The 23,278-nt window shown below is 42.3% G+C and overlaps 2 protein-coding genes across 2 annotated transcripts in view; one reads left to right on the top strand and one right to left on the bottom strand.

The window, feature by feature from the left end:
• esyt1a (extended synaptotagmin-like protein 1a) overlaps positions 1 to 23,278 on the bottom strand; it is a 349,848-nt gene that overhangs the window by 88,462 nt on the left and 238,108 nt on the right. The window lies entirely within an intron of this gene.
• lrp1ab (low density lipoprotein receptor-related protein 1Ab) overlaps positions 1 to 23,278 on the top strand; it is a 197,559-nt gene that overhangs the window by 48,454 nt on the left and 125,827 nt on the right. The window contains exons 3-6 of the mRNA XM_084069511.1: positions 705 to 842; positions 17,762 to 17,881; positions 19,393 to 19,521; positions 21,226 to 21,486. Of these exons, the coding sequence (XP_083925637.1) occupies positions 705 to 842; positions 17,762 to 17,881; positions 19,393 to 19,521; positions 21,226 to 21,486 (648 nt within the window). The remainder of the gene's footprint in view (positions 1 to 704; positions 843 to 17,761; positions 17,882 to 19,392; positions 19,522 to 21,225; positions 21,487 to 23,278) is intronic.

The raw sequence follows: 23,278 nt of genomic DNA, 5'->3' as shown, positions 1-23,278 counted from the left end.
CTTTCCGTCGTGAAAATGTGTCTTTCGCTGTGACGCCATGCTGTGGAAAACACACCCATAGGCTAAGCTATGCAGGACGTGCTGTGATTGGCTAGCGAGACACATGATGAAATTAACTTCAAACTTCGCAGACACGCTGTGATTGGCTTGATTAATAATAATGTTCACACTGGGTGTGATTTTTTTTTTTTATAGAGCAGATCCTGCTCTATACCTGACTTTGTCCGTGTTCACCGTCAACGTTCTGATTGGTCAGACCTGTCAACGTTCTGATTGGTCAGACCCGTCAACGTCCTGATTGGTCAGACCCGTCAACAAAGTGATTGGTCAAGCTTCACGTGACACGTGGCTATAAACACATTATAAACACATATCGATGACATAATGTATCAAAGGCGCCGCTACCTTCACACAGGGTGTGATTTTTTAACAGAATTCTGAGAATTGCAGATCTAACAGACCATAGACAGACCCTGTATAATAACAATGGAGCTACCAGAGGTGTCCCCAAAAACACAACCAAAATGAACGTTACACTGTAAGACTTTAAACAGGTTAATTCTTTGATCGTAGCTGCTCACAGGTCGATTGTTTGTTGAGTTTCCCCCCGCCGGCCGTAGAAAGGTGGCTTTGAAATAAGGCCCTTTGATTTTGGTTGTGTGTCCTCAGCTGTGTTTTTTTTTTCTTCACGTGCGTGTTTACAGGTCCACACAGCAGAGTGAACCAGTGTCCTGTGAACGAACACGGCTGCCTGGACCTGGATATATGCATCGCAATGAGCAGGTTGTGTGATGGCGTGCCTGACTGCTCCGACGGCTGGGACGAGGGGCCTCACTGCAGAGGTAATACACACACACACACACACACACACACACACACACACACACACACACACACACACACACACACACACACACACACACACACACACATGTGCACAGCCGCACACACACGCACACACACGCACACACACGCACACACTGTAGGGCTGCAACTCTTGGCCTATTTTCTCTATGTATTTATTTTCATGTTTGATACAAACATGTATCAAACATAGTTCGATTAACTGTTGCACCCCTACACAGACGCACGCACACACACACACACACACACACACACACACACACACACACACACACACACACACACACACACACACACACACACACACACACACACACACACACACTAGCATTTTCCTAGAAACAAAACTGATAACAGGATTTTTTGGAGGCAGAGGGCTGCCCTTTACCCCGAGTCGAAAAGTGACAAAAGAAATGAAAAAGGCAGCCATGTTTAAAAAAAAAAACATCTCTTTTGTTTCACCAACCCCGAAACTGTAATCTCTATCCAATAAACACTTCTATCAAGCTCTTTAATGAGCTGGCCCGGACTATCACAATGCTTCCCCTTCTCCCTGGGAAAAGTCATTAATTTATCAATCAGCCAGGCTAGAAGACCACTTCCCCCACACATCCCTGGCAAGATGAGCATTCATCCTCGATGCAGGCAAAGAGACAGAATCCCATCAAATCCCCCTACTATTAATTAGCAACTACGAGATGGAACGCATCGAGCCCACAGTGTCTGTCTTTGTTACAGCAGACAAAAGGACATAGCAGCCACTGACAGGCTGTAGAAGTCTGGATCTGCATTCTGCAGGGAAAGTGCTCATATACCCGGTAAAATCCTCAGTGTTCATTTAACCATTTAAGACCGGGAACGCATCTGTGTGTCATTTTAAGATTTCTTTGGATATTCAAAAATAGCAAATCTACAAGCTCATAGCACGGCACCGAGTGCTGCGCTATGAGCTTGTAGATCTGCTATTTTTGAAAGATCGTGATAATCTTAGAATATATATATATTTTTAAAGCCAACATTTGTAAAATATTTTGTTCCAGGGACCCCCAGAAGCAAATACTTGAGTTACAAATGTTCGCTTTAAAAACATATATATTCAAAGATTTGCACACATTTTCAAGATTTTTCAAAAATAGCAGATATACAAGCTCATAGCGCGGCACTCGGTGCCGCGCTATGAGCTTGTATATCTGCTATTTTTGAATAGCCAAAGAAATCTAAAATGACAGAGACACCTTCCCGGATTGAATGGGTTAAAGGTTGGGTAAGCGATACCTTTGTGTTAAGATCAGTGTTAAATAGCTCTATACTGCGATAGCAATCATTGCTTTTGTTTCAGAGTGTTTGTTCAGTAACAGTGGTCTATCTCCCCCGTCTCTCCAGCTCTTTAGTAAACAGAAAATGCATTTTCAGCTCGGGATACCAATTGTATCCAATCAGGAGAGAGAACTCTCACAGGATACAGGATAAATAAGCTGGAAGTGATGAAACGAAGAAACGAGCAGACAAAACATTGGCACCGGAACACTATAAAATGTAAGCTGATAAATGGGTACTCTGTCCTGATTGGCGGGAATTGGCAACCCACCTGGAAATGCATTTTCTCTTTATTAAAGAGATGGAGAGACGCCCTTGTTACTGAACAAACACTCCATAGCAATGATTACTACCTGAATATACTGTAGTGCTTTAACCTTTTTAATACAAATATATCACTTGCCCTACCTTTTTAAGTGTGAGTGTAAAAATGGACCCAGTGAAGGCAGTGGTTCTCAACCTTTTCAGGCCGTGACCCCCCAAAATAATCATCATTGATCTGGGGACCCCCTCAAAATAATCATTTGAGCCGGGGACCCCTCACCCTGATAAGCACTCGGAATGTAGGAGTTGAGGCATTCAATTTTGTTTGACTCTGTTCCACAGATAAAAATTGTGAAAAAATAGCCGATCTACAAGCTCAGTTGTGAGCTTGTAGATCGGCTATTTTCAAATGTTTTGCCTCTTTCTTACATTATCTGATTATTTGGCCAATGTTTGACCAGTTTTCTAGTATAGTTTGTTGTTTTCTTTCTTGATTAAAAAGGTCTTAAAAGTCCTTGAATTGTCACTTCACTTTCCTCTGGGGACCCCCCAAAATCATGTGGGGACCCCCCTGGGGGTCCCAACCCACAGGTTGAGAACCACCGCTGTTAAAGGGACTCCTAGAGTCAAATGAACACTCAGCGTGTCCCATACTCTTCCTGCCCAGAGTGAGAGCAAGGCATTTCTCAGGCCTGATTTATACTTGGTTGTGTGGCCCGGTGTCGCGCACCCAAAATGGCAGATCTGCTATATCGTGCACGACACGATGCGCGGGCATCACGTCACGTGTGCTCAGCTCTGTGTGCTCAGTTCTGTTCCGTCACGCCACTTGTCCGATAAGATGATGAGTAGGTCTGTTCTTTATCTCGCATCGCGCTCCAAGAATACTCTAATCTCTTGTATGCATCAGCTGATCAAATATTGACAATCAACACATGAACTCCATGTGCCACCCAGGAACCAAAGTCCTAGAACAAGGTTTGGTCTGCCAGGTTCTCAAACAATGATTTTAAACACTTTCAACCTGCCGTGTGCCTGTTTTGGGGGCATGTTCTTATAGGCAAAACCTTTCAACGCCCAGTAAGATCGAAAAAGTCTGTCGCGGCCGTCGGCAGGGCAGAGCTGAGAGCTCGGTTCGACCTTTTTCCGATCCTACTAGTTTCTCGCTTGTACTGTAACATATGCTATATGCTCAGAAATGGCAAAAATAGCAGATCTACAAGCTCACAATGTGTCACATTATGACACGTTGTGAGCTTGCATATTGGCTATTTTCACTATCCACTTTACAAGAAAGTCTATTGGGTTTAAGTGGTTCATCTTTTTGTTGTGATTACATTTTGGTTTGGATGAAATTCTTTTCTGTGACACATGAAAGGTACTGAGGAGATAGAGTGCAGTAGGTGAAAATGTCCAGTTGTATTTACTGTAAAGCCTAAATTATGCTCCGCCATGCGTTGAAAATGGCAGACCTTCAAGCTCACAATGGTTGCATGCGTGACGTGTTGTGAGCTTGTAGGTCGGCTGTTTTTCTACGTCGTGCAACAAAGTATGAATCGGGCTTCAGAGTGTGTCGGTATGCCTGTAGTACACAACACCCTCATGATGTCATCCATGCATGACACACACCGCCTGTCCCCAGATACACAAGCTCAGCTGTCCCCAGTAAGGCTTGTGTACACGCGCACTCACACACACACACACACACACACACACACACACACACACACACACACACACCATTGCATGCACTTGCACATGGATGTACACGCGCGTACGCACGCACGCACATAGACATACACACACACACGCGCACGCACGCACGCACATAGACATACACACACACACGCGCACGCACGCACGCATGCATGCATGCACGTACACAAACACATACACACCCAAACACGCCCATGGTCATACACGGCGCTATAACACAGCAGCAGTGTGCCCGGAACTTTCTCTCTCTCGCTGTTTGTGAACCCCCCCATTTCACGGAAAAGCCCGGCCTTTTACAAGCATCGCAGTGTTTGCTTGTACAAACTGACTGGGTTGTGCAAGTGTGCCTGTGCACTGATGTCTGAAAGCACACTTTGTCATTCACTGTGACCAAATAATTCAGCCGAAGTTGTTGACAAGGTGTTTTTATAGGAAGGGGTAGCAGAGCAGCTTTGATAGAACTTTTTTTTTTATCACACTACAATATATTTTCTTGGCATGTTCTTGCCTTGGCATTGGATGGCAGGAGGAAATGTGGTGGTGATGGTATAGGGCAGGGGTCTTCAACAGGGTGTCCGGGACCCCCTAGGGGGTCCTCAGAGTTACTACAGGGGGTCCCCCGAATCTTTTTGTGATAGGATAATGTTTTTTACATTAACCACTTGAACCCGATCATCCCTATTCTGAGTGGAACATTAGCCAAAAATAGCAGATCTACAAGCTCACAACGCCTCAGGTGGCTCACCTGGTTACCATTAAAACATTTTGTCATTTTATACGTTTTTTTCAGAAAACTCTGATTTAGAACAGTGGTTTAGAATAGTAGTTCTCAAAAAATAGCAGATCTACAGTACAAGCTCACAGCGTGTCACTTCGTGCCGTGCTGCGAGCTTACGTCAGCTATTTATGAACATTTTTTTAAATTATTTGAATACTTGTTTTGGCCTTTTATAGAATGACAGGAAATGGACGGGAGCGGGAGTCGAACCCGCGACACGCTGTCAGGAGGCATTAGCAGCCTAGGTGCCCAGATGGCTACGCCAGCTGTCCGGGCCATTTTGATTTTTTTTTTAACACAAATCTTCTCTTCTGGAAAAACATTTTCAGATGGGGGTCCGTGGCCAAATATATATATCATTTTGGGCCTCGGCGCGAATAAGTTTGAGAACTACTGATTTAGAAGGCATTTGTGGAATCGGCCTCAGGTCTTTAAGGGTTAAGGCTCAGTCCTCACGCAGCCGAACCGTGTTTAAATCCGTCCCGGGGCCCTTTGCTGCATGTCCTTCCCCTCTCTCTCCTGCCATTTTCCTGTCTCTCTCCACTGTAGCTATCAAATAAAGGCTTGAAAATGGCCCCCAAAATAACTTTAAACAGTGCCACTGAGGTACCACTGGACCGCCAGTATGTCAGATAGTTGAATGACACACTTTTCGAACTCTTGGCGCTAACATCGGAAGCTCTGAAAATGTGTAGAAAATAAAGTTTTGCAGTGTTTCATCTGATATACCCCAGTTAACAGCAGTTAAGTATGCCAATATTATTTTTTTTTCCCCGTTATGACTTATCTTGTGTTACCAGACTGTTGCCTCCCACAATTTAATTTTTTTCCGGCATACAGTCTGGGACTCGGAAGCTCTGATCATGATTAGAATATTAACCGGATGTGGAGCCTCCTCTCCATTTCCGTTTCGTCTTTACAGTCGAGCAAATTGATCCTAATATTAATACAAATCATCTAAGTATACATAGCTTGCTGCTTAGCAGAAATGGAAATTAAAAAGTAAAGTGTAAAGATATTTCTCTCGGATTTTGGGAGTTGTATTCCAGACTCTATATAGCATTCAGTGATTGTGGAATAGTTGTCTGGCTACGCGAGACTACGTTATGACTAAAACACATTTGTTTGTGGTTGTCATTGTATTAACTCTTAACCCATTAAGACCTGGAACGCATCTGTGTCATTTCTTTATTTGAGCTAAAAAGCATTATTTTACACTTTGGCTATTCAAAAATATTTTTGATTGTTTTAAAGCGAACATTTGTAACTTCTGGGGGTCCCTGGAACAACATTTTTTGAGATGGGGGTCGGCGGCCAAATACATATCATTTTGGGGTCCTTGACATGAAAACGTTTGAGCACCACTGATATAGAAACATAACATTTTTTAGAATATTATTTTAGATTCTTTTTTCCATCTGAGGTAAAAAAAAGTCATAGTCAGCTAAATCTAAGCTGTATGAGTGATTGGCAGTTTGTGTTCTTTTCGTGTGTGAAAGTTTCAGTCTATCCACTGAACTCTTGGCCTGCCCTTATCCTTTCTACGCCTTTTATGTGGGCAGGGGGCCTCCCTGGGGGGCAAGACCTCTTCAGACCCCTTCCCTTCAGAAGTGACTGATTGATAGGAGGAGAGAAAACAGGGTCACGCAGTTTATACGAGTGCTCGTCCCCTTTCCGCCGTGCCTCAAAGGGCAACCCGAGTATTACAATGCCCCAGTGCCTTTGTTTATGCACGCTGTGGGCTTCCATCGTTCCTTCATGTCGCACTAAAGCCTTGATTTATGCTTCGTTGTTACTCGGGTTGTTGTTACTCGGTTGAAAATAGCCAGCCTTCAAGCTCACAATGCGTTGCATCGTGTTACATTATCCACTTAAACCCTATACTTGGTTGACTGGAGTTCCCCCCAGGGATCTATACTCTCGGATATATGCTCTATGCTTAGAGTTTTCACTCTGCACTGAATAATGTCTTTGCAGAAAATAGCTTATCCGGCTTGGTAGATCTGCTATTTTTGAATCTGTTGAATGAGGAAGTTGGCTGTGTCTTCTCCAGGCTACAAGTTGAAAAGTGTAATGTTGTGCATCTGTGCAGTGTTGATTTTGACAGCACATTTTGATGTAGTTTTAGTCATAGTCTTTTGAATAAGATTCCATTTAGTTTTAGTCATATTTTAGTCATCTGAAATGTTTTACTGTTAGTCGACTAGTTTTAGTCGACTAAATATCACAAGATTATAGTCGACTAAATCTACAGTTGATTTAGTCGACTATAATGTATTTTGGCGATGCCTTGATGGCGTCGTAATGGTTTACTTTTACACTTGGTTGCATGCTGAAAATAGACGATCTACAAGCTCGTTGTGAGCTTGTAGATCTGCTATTTTCAGAGCGCAACCAAGCATAAAATGACTTGTCTTTTAGTTCTACTGGATCTCTTCTCCACTAGTCCCTCACTAGCATTTTAGTTTAGTTTTTATTTGTTGACGAAATTGTCAACATATTCAGTCATAGTTTTAGTCATCATGGCTTCGTTATTATTTCGTTTTTATTTAGTTTTCGTCCGTGAAAAAAGGTAGTCGACGAACATTTTTCGTCGACGAAATCAACACTGCATCTGTGCTAGTCGTGCATAAATGAGTCAACCTAAATGAGTTTATTGCTTGTAATAATACACGATGAGGTTTGTTTCATTGCCAGTCCTCTGACATGCTTACCTTATATTCAGTGGCAGCGTAACGTGAGTGATTGTAGTGCATTGTGTTGGCTGCTCACAGAGGAAAAGTTGGTGTCTTTTGTGGCCTAGGCAAGCAGTGTTGTGTTTACTTTAGAGCCTGTGTGTGAGTGTGTGCGTATTTGTACATTTGTGTTTGAGTGAGTGTCTGTTTGTGTGTGTCTGTGTGTATATTATAGATGTGGGCTGCTGCGCGCTGCCAGTGTTTGGGGTTGAGTTTAGCCCCCATTTGCTTTGCACTCAGGGCTACTGCCCCTGCCTGTGTTTGCACATGGTTACTTTGCCCCCCGTTTGACTGTTCGGTCTGCAAACAACTGCCTGCAAATACATTCACACTATCGATGAGCCTGCTTGCATTACACCTCTAAACCCCCAGCAGCCATACATACACATGGGTTAAAGGGATATTTCACTTTCAAAAAAACTTTTGGTGATTGTATCGTCTACTCAGGCTTTTGTGAGCACCCCAGACAGTTTTTAAGATGCTTGATTCAATATTTAGATATTCATTTTATTAGACACGCCCCCTTCCTATACAAACCCATTGTAACTTCAAACTCCATTTTTAACATGTTAGATTCATCAAAAACACCCGTCCTTGGTTCACCCGTCTCATACCGCCCCCCTAATCCGCGAGGGGGCCGTGTTTTTTCGATTACTTTTTTCATTTATTTTTAATATTTGTTTTGGAAAATGAAAAAAATAAAATACAATAAAAAATAAAATAAAATAAATGAAAAAAAATCTCGGAAAAACACGGCCCCCTCACGCATTAGGAGGGCAGGGTGAGTCACCAGAACCAAGGACGGGTGTTTTTGATGAATCTATCATGGTTAAAATGGAGTTTGAAGTTATAATGGGTTTGTATAGGAAGGGGGCGTGTCTGATAAATTGAAAATCAAATATCTAAATACTGAATCAAGCAACTTAAAAACTGTCTGGGGGGCTCACAAAGGCTTGAGTAGATGATACAATCACCAAAAGTTTTTCTGAAAGTGAAATATCCCTTTAAAGTTCTCTGTCACCACGACTGATTTCAATCATGTGGATTCCATAGAGGTCTCCTATGAAGGCATGACATGGCATGCACACTAAATTGTGTTCGATTTGCAACACAACTAGTTGCAACTGCAGTACTTGCAACTCCTTGTGTTGCAACTACTTGCATTATCCCCAAAGTCTGCAACTGGTTAGTCCAGACCGCTGAATTTCTTGCAACGCTGTTTTTTTATTTGAGCTAAAAAGCATTATTTTACACTTTGGCTATTAAAAAATAGCAGCTATACGAGCTCATAGCGCGGCACTGAGTGCCGCGCTATGAGCTTGTAGATCTGCTATTTTTGAAAAATCGTGAAAATGTGTGAAAATCTTTGAATATATATTATTTTAAAGCGAACATTTTTAACTCAAATCTTTGCTTCTGGGGGTCCCTGGAACAAAATGTTTTGAGATAGGGGTCCGTGGCCAAATACATATCATTTTGGAGTCCTTGACATGAAAAAGTTTGAAAACCACTGATATAGAAACATACGTTTTTCAGAAAACCGTTAGGATTTAGAGGACATTTTGCAGAATCGGAACCTCAGGCCTCAATGGGTTAAAGTTCTCGGTCACCACGACCGAATTTCAATCATGTGGATTCCATAGAGGTCTTCTATGAAGGCATGCCATGGCATGCACACTAAATTGTGTTCGATTTGCAACACAACTAGTTGCAACGGCAGCACTTGCAACTCCTTGTGTTGCAACTACTTGCATTATCCCCAAACTCTGCAACTGGTTAGTCCAGACCGCTGAATTTCTTGCAACACTGTTTCGCAAATTGCATATTAGGACTTTCGCATATTAGGAAATTCTGTTTCTTAGTTATATTGTAATAACCCATTAAGACCGGGAAAGCATCTGTCATTTTAGATTTTAACCACTTTAACCATTATCTGGTTAAAGTATAGCAGATATACAAGCTCATAGCGTGGCACTGAGTGCAGCGCTGTGAGCTTGTAGATCTGCATTTTTGCAAATCTTTGAATATATATATTTTTTTTTAAAGCGAACATTTGTAACTCAAATCTTTGCTTCCGGGGATTCTACAAATGTCTTCTAAATCAGTTTTTTGAAAAAAAAAATGTTGCTATAATCAGTGGTTCTCAAACTTTTCCATGTCAAGGACCCCCAAAATGATATGTATTTGACCGCGGACCCCCATATCAAAATATGTTGTTCCAGGGACCCCCAGAAGCCCAGATCGGAGCTAAAAATGTTCGCTTTAAAACATATATATATATATAAGATTTGCACAAATTTTCACGATTTAAAAAAGATCTACAAGCTCACAACTGCATGTATATCTGCTATTTTTGAATAGCCAAAGAAATCTTAAAATGACACAGATGCGTTCCCGGTCTTATTGGATTAACATACTCTACCATACAGGTTGTTAAAAAAGAATGTTTTATTCACTAAAAAGTTCTGGATTGCAAGTGTATGATATGGTGTTAATCATGTCAAGTCCATTTTATTTATGTATTAGTGTCAAATCGCAACAAAAGTTATCTCATGTTTTGGTAAATGTTTGCCCTGGGGTCGGGACGCCAGGGTTCATGTGGTTAAGATAACAAGGGCATGCTGGGAGTTGGGGTTCACCAGGACACAGTAAATTCCTCAGTGTTCTCTGTAACTCTGAGAGAGTGAAAAAGAAAAGAGACCCAAATTTGACTGTGTGCTGTACCTGTACGTGTAGAGCAGGGGTTCTCAACCTGTTGGTCGTGACCCACAGGGGGGGTCCCAACACAATGTCCACAGATGACAGTAAAGTGACCAAAAGAATTTAAAGAAAAGAAAAAAAGCAGTACTGCATCAAAAGTAATCAACAAACTATACTATAAAAACTGGTTGAGACATAATTTTCAAATAATATAAGAAAGTTATTTTTGAAAATATCGGATCTACAAGCTCTCAACGTTGTGAGCTTGTAGATCTGCAATTTTCACAATATTTATCTGTGGAACCGAGTCAAACCAAATGCATTGCCTCAACTCCTACGATTGCTTGTCAGGTTGGGGGGGGTCCCCAGTTCAAATATGATTATTTTGGGGGGTCACGGCCTGAAAAGGTTGAGAACCACCAGTGGTCCTTGAGGGGGTTCCAGGTGGTCCCCAGCTAAATGATGGAGAGTTGGTAACCACCCTTATAGATCTTTAACTCTTGAGAGTGTAAAATGTTACGCTCTCTAGAATTAAATTATTGTTAAACATCTGCATTACTTAATGAAATAATTGTTATTTTGATCAACGTTTGCCTGTTATCTCTCCTATGGTACCATCATCAATAACCGCATGGAATTGTGGACAAAATCTTATCCAACAATAACAAAATATTCGAAGTCTTGGGTCTGAGTCGTCTAAATCATTGGTTCTCAAAGTGGGGTCCCCAGGGGTCCTTGAGGGAGTTCCAGGGGGTCCCCAGCTAAATGATGGATAGTTAGGAACCAAATGGACCCTAACGGGTCCATTTGGTTCCATTTGTACACTCTCAGAGTTAAATTAACATTGATTTTACAATGTAAATTGGGGTCCCAGAGATAGAAATGGCATTAAATGGGGGTCCTTGAAATTAGAATGGTTGAGAATCACTGCTAGAGACGTAAAAAAATCTTCTCTTATGGGTATATCTTTTCAAATGGGGGTCTGCGGGCTAATAAGTCTCAAATGTTTGAGAACCACTGGTCTAAATCTCATCAAACGGTGGTCCGTGGCTCCTATAAATAATGGCCCTTGATATGAAAAGGGCTGAGAACCAGTGGTCTAGATAGAGCATCAGGTCTTTGGTTGATGTCTCTGGATGTCTGTGTAAAAAAGTCTCCTGCTGTCAGCTGTGTGTGGAGGACAGGGGCGTGTGTAGACCTGTCTCCAGACAGGGAGAGCACAAGGCTAGGAATGTCACAAAGAGTTACATCACTCCTGGGTGACACATAACACACACACACACACACACACACACACACACACACACACACACAGACACAGACACAGACACAGACAGACAGACAGATAGATACACACACACTAGAACAACTTGTACAGGACTTTGGATGGATCTTTTTAATGACACACTATAAGTAAACACAGGGAATCCCCTGATTCCTGTAAAACACATGGGAGTGATGGATTGATAAGTTATTATCCTCTTTGTGGAATGGTATTATTATTAATAATAATATGGTCCCCACTCCTTTGGCAGTATTTTTGTCACAGTACAGTTGCACATATTATGGGAAATATTGTCCTCTGAATTTGCCCACCCCAACTATTAGGAGCAGCGGGTGCTATGGGCCCGGGGCAGCGCCCTGGGGGGCAGTTAGGGCTTAAGTGTCTTGCTCAGGGACACGTGGACACATAGACAGGGGCCGGCGGGGCAAACCAGGGACCTTCTGATTCCCTGACCGCCTCAGCAGATATGCCAAATAACACATATTGAATTGCTTTATACTTAAAAATAACCATTAATAGTGGAAATAGACGATCTATAAGCTCAAAACGCGCCGCTTCGTGACGCATTTTGAGCTTATAGATCTGCTATTTCCACTATTTTTGACATTTTTTAAAAATATGACATTTTCTTAACATGGAATTGATTATGACAATTATGCAAAAATAATTGCAATTACATAAAGTAATTGCGATTAGACGATTATGTAATAATTGTGACAGGCCTACCCTTTCAGTTATGGCCGCTATGGTGTTTATGAAATTTGTAAAAAAGTGTAAAAGAAAAAACGAAAAGAGAAAATGAATTGACATGAATAATGATAATAATAATATAAGAATAACAATAATTAAAGAAAGCAGACCAAGCAACCCACCTACACCCATGTAACGGGACAGTAAGAGAAGCATACAAGCAGACGAATGAATTGATGAATTGAATACGTAGGACCACAATGGAAACAAGACCCCAGGACTTTTTTTTGTGTTAGCCTTTTAGCCTTAACGTCTGGCTGTACCACAAGTATTCAATCAATCAAAACAAACAGACGAAGGTACAAGGACAAACACGCAGACGGCGGTGACAAATGGTCATATGATGACACTGACAGACACCAACAACCAAAACACACCCTGTAATGAGAATGACTGTGTCACATTTGCAGTAGATGAATATGACGGGGAGCATGACTATCCTTGTCTCTCTTCACCCGATGTCACCCTGAGGTCCTGCCAGGTCCCCGTCAGCCACAGGACGGCCCTAGCGGGGATTTGGAAAAACACCAAGTTTTTCGTACATCTCCTCGCAGCGTGTCTTTGGAAGGACTCCAAAAACACTCACAAGCATCATTCACTCCTCTCCCTCCCTCCTCGCCTCCCCTTTTCTCCGTGTCAAGATATCACTCCTTCTAATGATTTATCTAAATTCTCGGGCGTCTTGTCTTCTCCCTCACTCTCTCATTTGTTCTCCCCTTTCCCAAATGTGTCTCTGCCTGTTGAACCCCCGCCTTGCCCCCCCCCCCCGTTATGTTTGTGCAATGTGCATGTCTTTGACTGTACTAGCATCAGCCTCCGTCCCCAGTAATGACAGAACACAAAGGGCCATCTTTCCTTCAGCAGCACCCTAAATCAGTGGTTCTCTACTGGTTCTCATCACTGATATGATTTATAGTCAGGCACCGAGTGGACCCTTACAGGTCTCCGAATGTGAGAATCCCTTTGGTTCAGGCACGTGCACACATAGACTTCAAAGGGGGCTTGAGCCCCTGCCCTTTTTTTCCTGTCCTTACTACTATATAAGAAATGAAAAGGCCCCCTTTCCATGCCACACCTGAACGCAGCGTTCAAGAGAATTGCCTTTTCCAAACTCTCCTGAACTTGAATGCAGCATTTTATGCTGGAATAATTCAATACAACTCCAGTATTGGCTTGAATCTTGATTACTTAGTTGAGTGTGGCATTGCGCACCGAAAATAGCAGATCTCCAAGCTCACAACGCGTCGCTGCGCGACGCGTTGTGAGCTTGGAGATCGGCTATTTTCAATATTTTCACCAAAAGTGTCCTTTTTAGACATTTCAGCCCTGTGCCCCTCTAACATTCCCTGCACGTCCCTGGCTTTGGCTCCATTTGTATACCCTTGACACAGAGGAGTTCACAATGTATATCGCTGGTCCGTGGACCTAATGCATATCAAACTGGGGGTCCTTGAAATTAAAAAAGGTTGATAATCACAAGCCAAAACAATGCGTACGCGTCGGCGTGTAGATCAGAGAAATGGAGGTTTGCCATCCATGCGGCAAACGGGATCAATGGCTTCGATATGCTTGTTGAGCACTCAAGGCCTCCAACGTGTCCGTGTTTGATTTGTTTCCCTCGTTCATTAACCCCTGGATAAACGACTGACACGCTGCTGCTGGAACTGTCCCAACATCCCATATCCTTAAGTTATTTGTGCACTTCTTCTCTTCTCTTCTCTTAGTAAGGTGTCTGTGGTTAGAACAAGCTAAAATAAATTGCTGACTCACTCCTTCTAAAGTGTTGCTTTTTTAGCTCCCAACCAAAGAAGTTTTTTTTTTCTTCTCAAGAATAGGACAAGGTGTGAATTGAACTAGCCCCAAGCAATCCCTTCTTTTTATAAACATGCTAATGCGTTTTGGGAATTGGAGATACACAGCAGGAATCCAGAGTATTAGTTTAACTCTGAGAGTTTACAAAAGAGACCCGGAAGGGTCAAATATGGGACCAAAAAAAAAACCCTGCCTCGGATAGAAGTGTATTCCTGCAGATTTTGTCGCACACCCTGGTATGGTGTGACACCGCGTCTGTCCCTGTATATGTGTGAGGCTTGGTGAATGGATTCGATATGGGCCACAGTGTTCGCCCGGCGGCTCTTCCTCTCAGTGCACCCGCAACAAAAGGACCCATTGTGGCCCCGAGTGCCACAGGCTTTATATAATGAGGGCCCTTCACTGGTCCGGTCCAACCTCCGCGCCGCTCTGCTCTCCGGCTAATGCTGCCATTCACACAGCCATAGCATCATTAACTCTGTGGTACTGTAGTGTGGTGTGGCTGTATCTATACGCATTCACAGTCGCTTGATGAATGCTCAGCTGAAGGATGATTGATCTTGTTCTGTGTTGATGATGTCACCAAGTACAACTCACCCCAAGGCATCGGCTGGCACACAGTGGTCCTCTCTCTTAAGGTCCTTCTTTCGTGCCATTAATTGATCATGATGAGTACATTCTGGGGGTGTTGGAAAAAAATCGATTCATGTAAAAATCGCGATTCTAGTTATCAACGATTCAAAATCGATTCACAATTTCCAAAAATCGAAAAATGTTGGTAAAAGTTACAGGAGTTCTTACTCTATGGTGTTTGTGATATGAAATGTAAGCTTACCATAATCACAGTAAACATAATCATGTCTTCTGTCATATTCAAGGGGTTTGGGGGAAAAATGAAACTAACTCCGGTCACTTTCATTTCAGCACAGCTGAGGGGTGTCACTGTCCAGCTGACGCTCATTGACACTCGTTAATGTTACTCGTATCAAGGCAATTATGTGGTTTCTCTGCATCAAATAGAACTACACCTAATCTAAGATTCCATCAAAGCCAAGAATTTTTACAAGCGACCCTCTCTGGTATTATATCTTTTTTTGTTTGAGCTGTTGGAAATAACTAGGCTACACTTGGTTGTTAAAGTCACAGATGAAAACAATATGACTGAATAATTTAGATCAGACTGATTGGGTATCATTTTTAAATGAGAATCGATTTTTAGAAATGCGTTTTGAATCAAAAACATTCATTTTTAATCGAATCGTGACCCTAAGAATCATAATGGAATCGTGAGGTAGCAGAAGATTCATTGCCCCTGTACATTCATACAGGATGTGAATATTGCGAGCAGATAAAGTGACATAATTGTTATCCGGAACAAGGTTGATTTTTCAAAGCTTCCGTACTGCGAATAAAGGAATAAGCCTGTATTTATGTGGCATCAACTATATGAATAGTTTTGAGGTGAAATATTCGCCGGCGATTATTTCAACATTTATTCGTCATACCCTTGGTGTGTAAAGGCCTTTAGACTGACATTCTTGTTGTGGCCACTAACATATTTGGTTGTCAATTAGGCCCAATTGTGGGAGTTGGCATGATTTGGTGAGAGATTGTTTTCTAACTATTCTAGGGACTGGGCAATTAACTGAAAAATATACCAAAACTTACATTTACAACCAATAACCAACTTAATCTGACCCATGTAGGTGAATTGAATAATCCGTTTTTTTCCTGTTATTTCTTATATAAATGAATCGACAGAAAACAGTCTGATTAACCACTTACTGTAAGTCCTGTTTTATTCTTTGCGACACAATCGCGACGCTTTGTGATCTTGTAGATCTGCTATTTTCCCTTCTTTTAATAATCACTCTTTAATCGTAATCGAGGCAAAAGTTTGAAATAATCGTGATATTGATTTGAAGTCATATCCCCCTGCCTTAATCTATACCATATAGTACTTTACCTGGCTAGTCATGTTACTGTGGTCTGCATCTGGTGTGTGAACTGATGTCTGCTAGCATTCCTGTGTGTGTGTGTGTGTGTGTGTGTGTGTGTGTGTGTGTGTGTGTGTGTGTGTGTGTGTGGAAGGGGGTATCATCACATACATCTGCGAAAGACATTACCCCACACACACACACACACACACACACACACACACACACACACACACGAAGGGAGTGATAAGGGCACATGGGCAGGGAGCATATGGATGTCCCTCTTTCATTCCTTGCCAAAAACCTTGTGTCCTTGAGTTCCCTCTGGGTGGGGGGGATAGGAGAGGACCCCTACGTCGCACTGCACTGTGTGTCACTTGTGGGGCTGACACACACATATGCATGTATGCACGCACGCACGCACGCACGCACAAACAAACATACACACGCGCACACGCACACTCCCAGCCGGAATCAGATAGGACATGATGGAATGGCTCTGTGCTCAGATACCAGGCAGATAGTGAGTGGCTTCAGATCATGATCAGAGAGCTGATCTGAAAACAAACCCGTTTGCCAGTGAAAGCAAGATCTTTACAACGTTTTTGATATATTCTTTTCTAGGTTTGCGGGACTACACACTCGCGGCAAAGTCCTTTTGTGTTCATCAAACTCAGAGAATGTACAAGTGGAACCTTTATGGGTCCATTTGGTTCCATTTGCACACTGAGATAATGAATGTAGGATTTTTACAGTTTACAAGCCACTGATATGGATGTTTGTCCACCTGTATTTGTTTTAGGTTTTTGATTATTTTCAATAGGTTTCTTTACTCATTTCTAAACAAGATTAAGTGCACATTGCAAAGACACTCACTAAAGACAACACGCAAAAAGGAAAAACAAAAGGACGAAAGGATGAATCAACAACAAGCCAGCAAACAACAACAATAATATCAATATCAGCAGCAATAATAATAGTGGCCACCATGTATATTCACAAAGTACAATTTGATTGTAACTCATTCTTATGTATTTGTCACCCCATACAACCTTTTTTGTGTTCTTTCAAAAACAATGCAATTGGTGACCAATCTTTTAGAACAGTGGTCCTCAACCTTTTCAGGCCATGACCCCCCAAAATAATCATATATGAACCGGGGACCCCCTAAAATAATCATTTTTGAACTGGGGACCCCCCACCCTGACAAGCACTTGGAATGTAGGAGTTGAGGCATCACATTTTGTGTAACTCGGTTCCACAGATAAAGTGAAAATGGCAGCTCTACAAGCTCACAACGCCTTGCATGTGTTAGCTTGTAGATCGGCGACTTTCTTATATTATTTGACAATTTGGCCAATGTTTAACCAGTTTTTATAGTATAGTTTGTTGATTACTTCTGATGCAGCAATGGTGTTTTTTTTTTCTTTCTTAAAATTCAATTGTCATTTCACTGTCATCTGGGGAGGGGACCCCTCCAAAATCATGTGGTGGTCCTAACCCACAGGTTGTGAACCATGGTCTTAGAAAATCAGCAAGAGTCCCTCTTAATACACATGATAACAAATGTGTGTGTTTGTCTCTCTTTCTCTCTGCTCTGTAGAGCTTGCACCAGGCTGTGAAGCACTCGGGTGCGAGTACAACTGCTCTGTGACGCACGATGGACCCAAATGCTATTGCAGCCACGGCTACGAGGTGGCTCCAGATGGAAAGACATGTAAAGGTGAGTGGATGTGGATTTTAGATGAGATTTCTGTTCTGCCCGACAACGCTTGATTTATATTATTGATTTATTTATTAGTCATACCCCATACGATGGTGTACCGTGCCGAAAATAGCCGATCTGCAACTTTCGGCACGGAATAGCTTATGAATTAGGCATTACAGTAGTAGGAACTCAAGATCGTTTTTTTACATTCTGACGTGTCGGAATGTAAAACAACATCAGGTTCTGCTGCAGGCCACCTGCATAAACTGCATATCTCTGCTGTCTCTGCAGGAACCAGCTAACTCCAAAATGTTCATTTTTGTTTGTTTGTTTGGTTTGTCATCATTGATAAGAACAGCTGAATGGACCTCCAAGCTCACAATGAGGTTGGAGGTCAAAAGGGGGTGGAGCCTGGAGTCAGCTAAAACCAGCTAACTCCGGTGGACTTCGCTGGTTTAGCAGAAAATTGGAGTTAGCTGGTTTTGTCAGAAGCGCTTTTTAATGCTTTTAATTGGTTCAATATTTTTTTTACCAACACAGAGACGTAAAGGGTGTTCAATGGCCCTGATTTATGGAAAAAAATGCAAAAGCGTCAAAATGGAGTTAGCTGGTTTCTGCCGGACAGCAACGATATACAGAATGATACACTCGGGTATCATTTCAGGCAGATATTTCACTTGAATATCCTGACAAATATGATCCACTATTTAGTGAACCAGAGGCATTTGCATCAACGTACTGGGTAGCAGATTGTGTTGTGAATAAAACAAAACAAAAAACAGACTTATTTGTTGAATGTGTTGCTCCATTATGACCATGAGAATCTACTTGGTGTGAGTGGTAGGGCGCAGTGTTGATTTCGTCGACTAAAACTATGACGAAAAATGTTGGTCGACTACCTTTTTTCACTGACGAAAACTAGATAAAAACTAAATAAAAACTAAGCTATGATGACTAAAACTAAGACTAAATATACTGACAATGTTGTCAACAAATAAAAACTAGACTAAAATGAGATCCAGTAGAACTGAAAGACAAGTCATTTTTGGTGTCGGGTGTTGTGCTCTGAAAATAGCAGATCTACAAGCTCACAACGCGTCGCGCTGCGACGCGTTGTGAGCTTGTAGATCGGCTATTTTCGGCATGCAATCAAGTGTAAAATCAGCCATTACGGCGCCATCAAGGCACCGCCAGAATACATTTTAGTCGACTAAATCAACTGTAGATATAGTCGACTAAAATCTTATGATATTTAGTCGACTATAACTAGACTAACAGTAAGATGTTTCAGATGACTAAAATATGACTAAAACTAACTGGAATTTTATTCGAAAGACTATGACTGAAACTAAATCAAAATTTGCTGTCAAAATCAACACTGGGGCGTAGGGGTGATGTCTTCAGATGAGAATATACTTGTGTGTGTGTGTGAGTGGCTGGGCGTATTAGAGGTGATGTCTGCACATAGGAATTTATCCAGTGTGTGTGTGTGTGTCTGGTTAGTCACTGTCACATCTCCCTGGCAGATTTCAATGAGTGCAGCGTGTATGGGACGTGCAGCCAGACGTGCACCAACAGCGAGGGCTCCTACCACTGCAGCTGTGTGGAGGGCTACCTCGAGCAACCGGACCACCGATCCTGCAAGGCCAAGAATGGTGAGGAATGAGGATGCATTCAGGGCCGATGCACCCAATGCATGACCTGGATGGTTGTGTACATCCAGGTCATGCATTTGGACCCCAAAATGTACTTAACACAGTTTCAGAACTTAGTTCAAAACTTAGTCAACATAGACAAAACTGAAAACAATAATAACGTCAACACATTTTAGCTTGAAACAAACCAAGAATGAAGAAATACGCAATCATACACATACACACAAAGCAATCTATAATGCAACATGCATATCAAATGTAATACTGTATAGCAGTGTCTCTATATTTACACACATATACGCATACCAACTCGCATATACACACACACACACACACACACACACACACACACACACACACACACACACACACACACACACACACACACACACACACACACACACATACATACACCACACACATATCACACCCATGCATGTATATATATATACATATTGTCTGTATTATGTACATAAATAGACATAAACCAAAGTACAACTCTTTGGTTTTGGTGGGTTTGAGACGGTGCTCTGCTCTGCTCGGCCTCATTTGCATGCTGTGACTCCTCCACTAATGCTGTTTCCAAGCCTATTTACTGGAAAGAGATTTGTAACAGCTTTACAATGGAACGTGGGTGACCTTCACTTCTCTCTCACTCCCTCTAACCTTCTGTTTCTCATCTGCCTCGTTTGTTTCATCACCTCTTTTGTCCTTGTTCTGCCTCGCCCTGTGCTCCCCTCTCTTCTTAACCACTTAACCCCTATATACTTTGTTTTACGTCACATGGTGACGGTAGCCGGTTGACTGCACAAGCTCGTACAGGCAAGCGCGTCGCAATGCGGCTTGTAGATCTGCTGTTTCCACCGAATGTTCGTCTATTCTCCCCAAATGTTCGCTACTCTCCCAGAATCGGGATGCTATAGGGTTCATATTATGGAGAATATACATTTTCTTTCTCTGTTTCTCTCTCTTTCTTTCTCTGTATTCATCTCTCTCTCTCTCCCTCCATCCTCCCTACGGCTGCGACTCCCTCCTTCAAAACCGACATAACAGTACACCTGTCTGCAATTCACAACTGGTCCTAGACAAGTCTTCTAAGCTTAACACCCATTAAGGCCTGAGGTTCAGATTCTACAAAATGTCTTCTAAAATCATGTTGCTAGATCAGTGGTTTTCAAACGTTTTAATGTCAAGGACCCCAAAATGTTTATGTGTTTGGCCGCGGACCCCCATCTCAAAATATTTTGTTCCAGGGACCCCCCAGAAGCAAAGATTTGAGTTACAAATGTTCGCTTTAAAAATATATATATTCAAAGATTTGCACACATTTTCTCGATTTTTCAAAAATAGCAGATCTACAAGCTCATAGCGCGGCACTCGGTGCCGCGCTATGAGCTTGTATATCTGATATTTTTGAATAGCCAGAATGTAAAATAATGCTTTTTAGCCCAAATCTCAAAATGACACAGATGCGTCCCAGGTCTTAATGATTTCTTGTATATTATTGTACGTCTTTAAATGTCTTGATGAATTGAATACATAGGACCACAATGGAAACAAGCCCTCAGGGCTTTTTGTGTTATCCTTTTAGCATATAACGTAATCGTACCGCTGTACTGTTTTTGCAAACTGTTAATAGTTTGTTTCGTAAGTATATTCAATCAATCAAAACCTCCCTGTCCCTCCCTCTCTCTCTCTCTCCAGACCCCGTGGAGCGGCTGCCCATGTTGCTGATCACCAACCTCCACGACATCCGCTGCACGTCGCTGAGCGGCACCCCGTCCCGCCTGCCGGCCATCGCCACCAAGCAGACCATGGCCATGGACTTCATCTACGCCCAGGAGACCGTCTGCTGGATCGACGTGGGCGAGACGCCCGCCGCCACGCAGCTCAAGTGCGCCAGCATCCTCGACCTCAAGACCGTCTCCGACGTCCGCACCATCAACATCTCCCTCAGCCTGCATCGTGAGTAGTGGTGGTGCATTGTGGGTGAAGTAGCGGATCGGCAAGCTCGAAAACGCGGTGCGAAGCGGCGCGTTTTCGAGCTTGTGGATCGGCTACTTTAGCTGTTTTTAAATATGAATCCTTAAAAGTAACAGTTTTGGAGATATGAGGTTTTACACCCGACAGAGACGATATGGATCAAAGCTCATGTACTGTAGGTAAATCGAATAATAGAGAAGCAGGTTTTTTTCTACTTATATATCAGCGAATAAACATGAAGATATTCCATTTCTTTTAATATAATTGACTAAATCAATTAGTCTGATCAAGCACTTATTAATCCCTGTATTATACTTATAATTGTTCTATACGTACGATGCCACTCGACACGTTGTGAGCTTATAGATCTGCTCACCCAGAAGTGTCCCCCATAGATCATCTGTTTGGTTCTCACATGCCAAACATGTGCGTCTACATGTGTGTTTACATTTATCTACCGAAATGAGACTTCTAAATCAGGGGTCTTCAACAGGGGGTCCGGGACCCCTAGGGGGTCCTCAGAGTTACTACAGGGGGTCTGCCAAATTTTTGTGTGATCTGATTTATTTTTCCGCATTAACCACTTGAACCCTAGCATCCCTATTCTGAGGAGAACTTTTGCCAAAAATAGCAGATCTACAAGTTCACAACGCCTCGCACTGCGAGGCGGTACAGTTTCCCTTGAAATTCTATGTTTATTGAATTTCATAACACATTTCCTTAGAATCTGTGTACTGTATGTATAACAGTATTAAATCTTTAAGATTATTTACAGTAGAAACCCTGCACTTTCACTATATCACAGTATTAATCACGCCAGTAATATGACGAGAAGAGAAGGTCCAATCGACCCGTGGTGAGTGCCTGGCTCAAGGGCACTGCCGTATAACACTTGGCGCATAATAAATAATCCAGTCATAGACGGCTAGCGGCGTGCCAAATATCCATCTTCTGCCTCAGGAATTGAACCGTCAACTTGGAGGTTGCTGCTAGCTCGGAGGAATTTACGGTGAGCAGCAATAAAAAGCCCCCCCATCTTATAGAAATCTGCTTGTGGCAGCATAAAAGTAGCGAGCAAGAAATGCTGAGGTCAGCGTTATTCTTCCGAGAGGTTCCTCTTTAAAGAGAACAAGAATGCACTGACAAGACCCACTACATCACCCTGTACCAGCCATGCTGTGTGGAGGAGTTGACTTTCACCGATGGGATAAAAAAAAAAAGAGAAGCAGATCTTCAAGCTCACACACTCTGCTACATCATCCCTTACAGCTGTAGTTATCAAACTTTTTCATGCCAAGGACCCCCAAAATGATATGTAATTGGCTGTAGACCCCCTCTAAACACACCCGGACCCCACTTTGAGAACCAATGCCTTACAGCCATGTACGTGTGGAGTTTTACTTTCATTGATATGATACAGTACATGTAAAAGCCCCGATAATAGCAGATCTACAAGATCACAATATTTGTTCGTGCTTTTACTCCCCTACATCTCAGAGGCAAATATTGAAAACTTTAGTTACTTTGTAGATTTGAATTATTATTACAAAACATACATTATCCACTTCTGCCCTATATACATTTCAGCCATTTGAAAATAGCAGCAGATCTACAAGCTCACAATGCGTCGTGATGCGACACATTGTGAGCTTGGGGATCTGCTTTTTATACATTTCATACGTTTGAAAACTTGTGAAACGGGACATTTCTGCATAATGAGTACTTTGCTCACTACTGCTCACAGTGGCCCCTCAGTTTGAGTCGACAGGCCAAC

Source organism: Gymnoscopelus microlampas (assembly GCF_963454915.1).
Source record: "Gymnoscopelus microlampas genome assembly, chromosome: 10".
Taxonomy (NCBI): Eukaryota; Metazoa; Chordata; class Actinopteri; order Myctophiformes; family Myctophidae; genus Gymnoscopelus; species Gymnoscopelus microlampas.
This window is presented reverse-complemented; position numbering and strand designations above follow the sequence as displayed.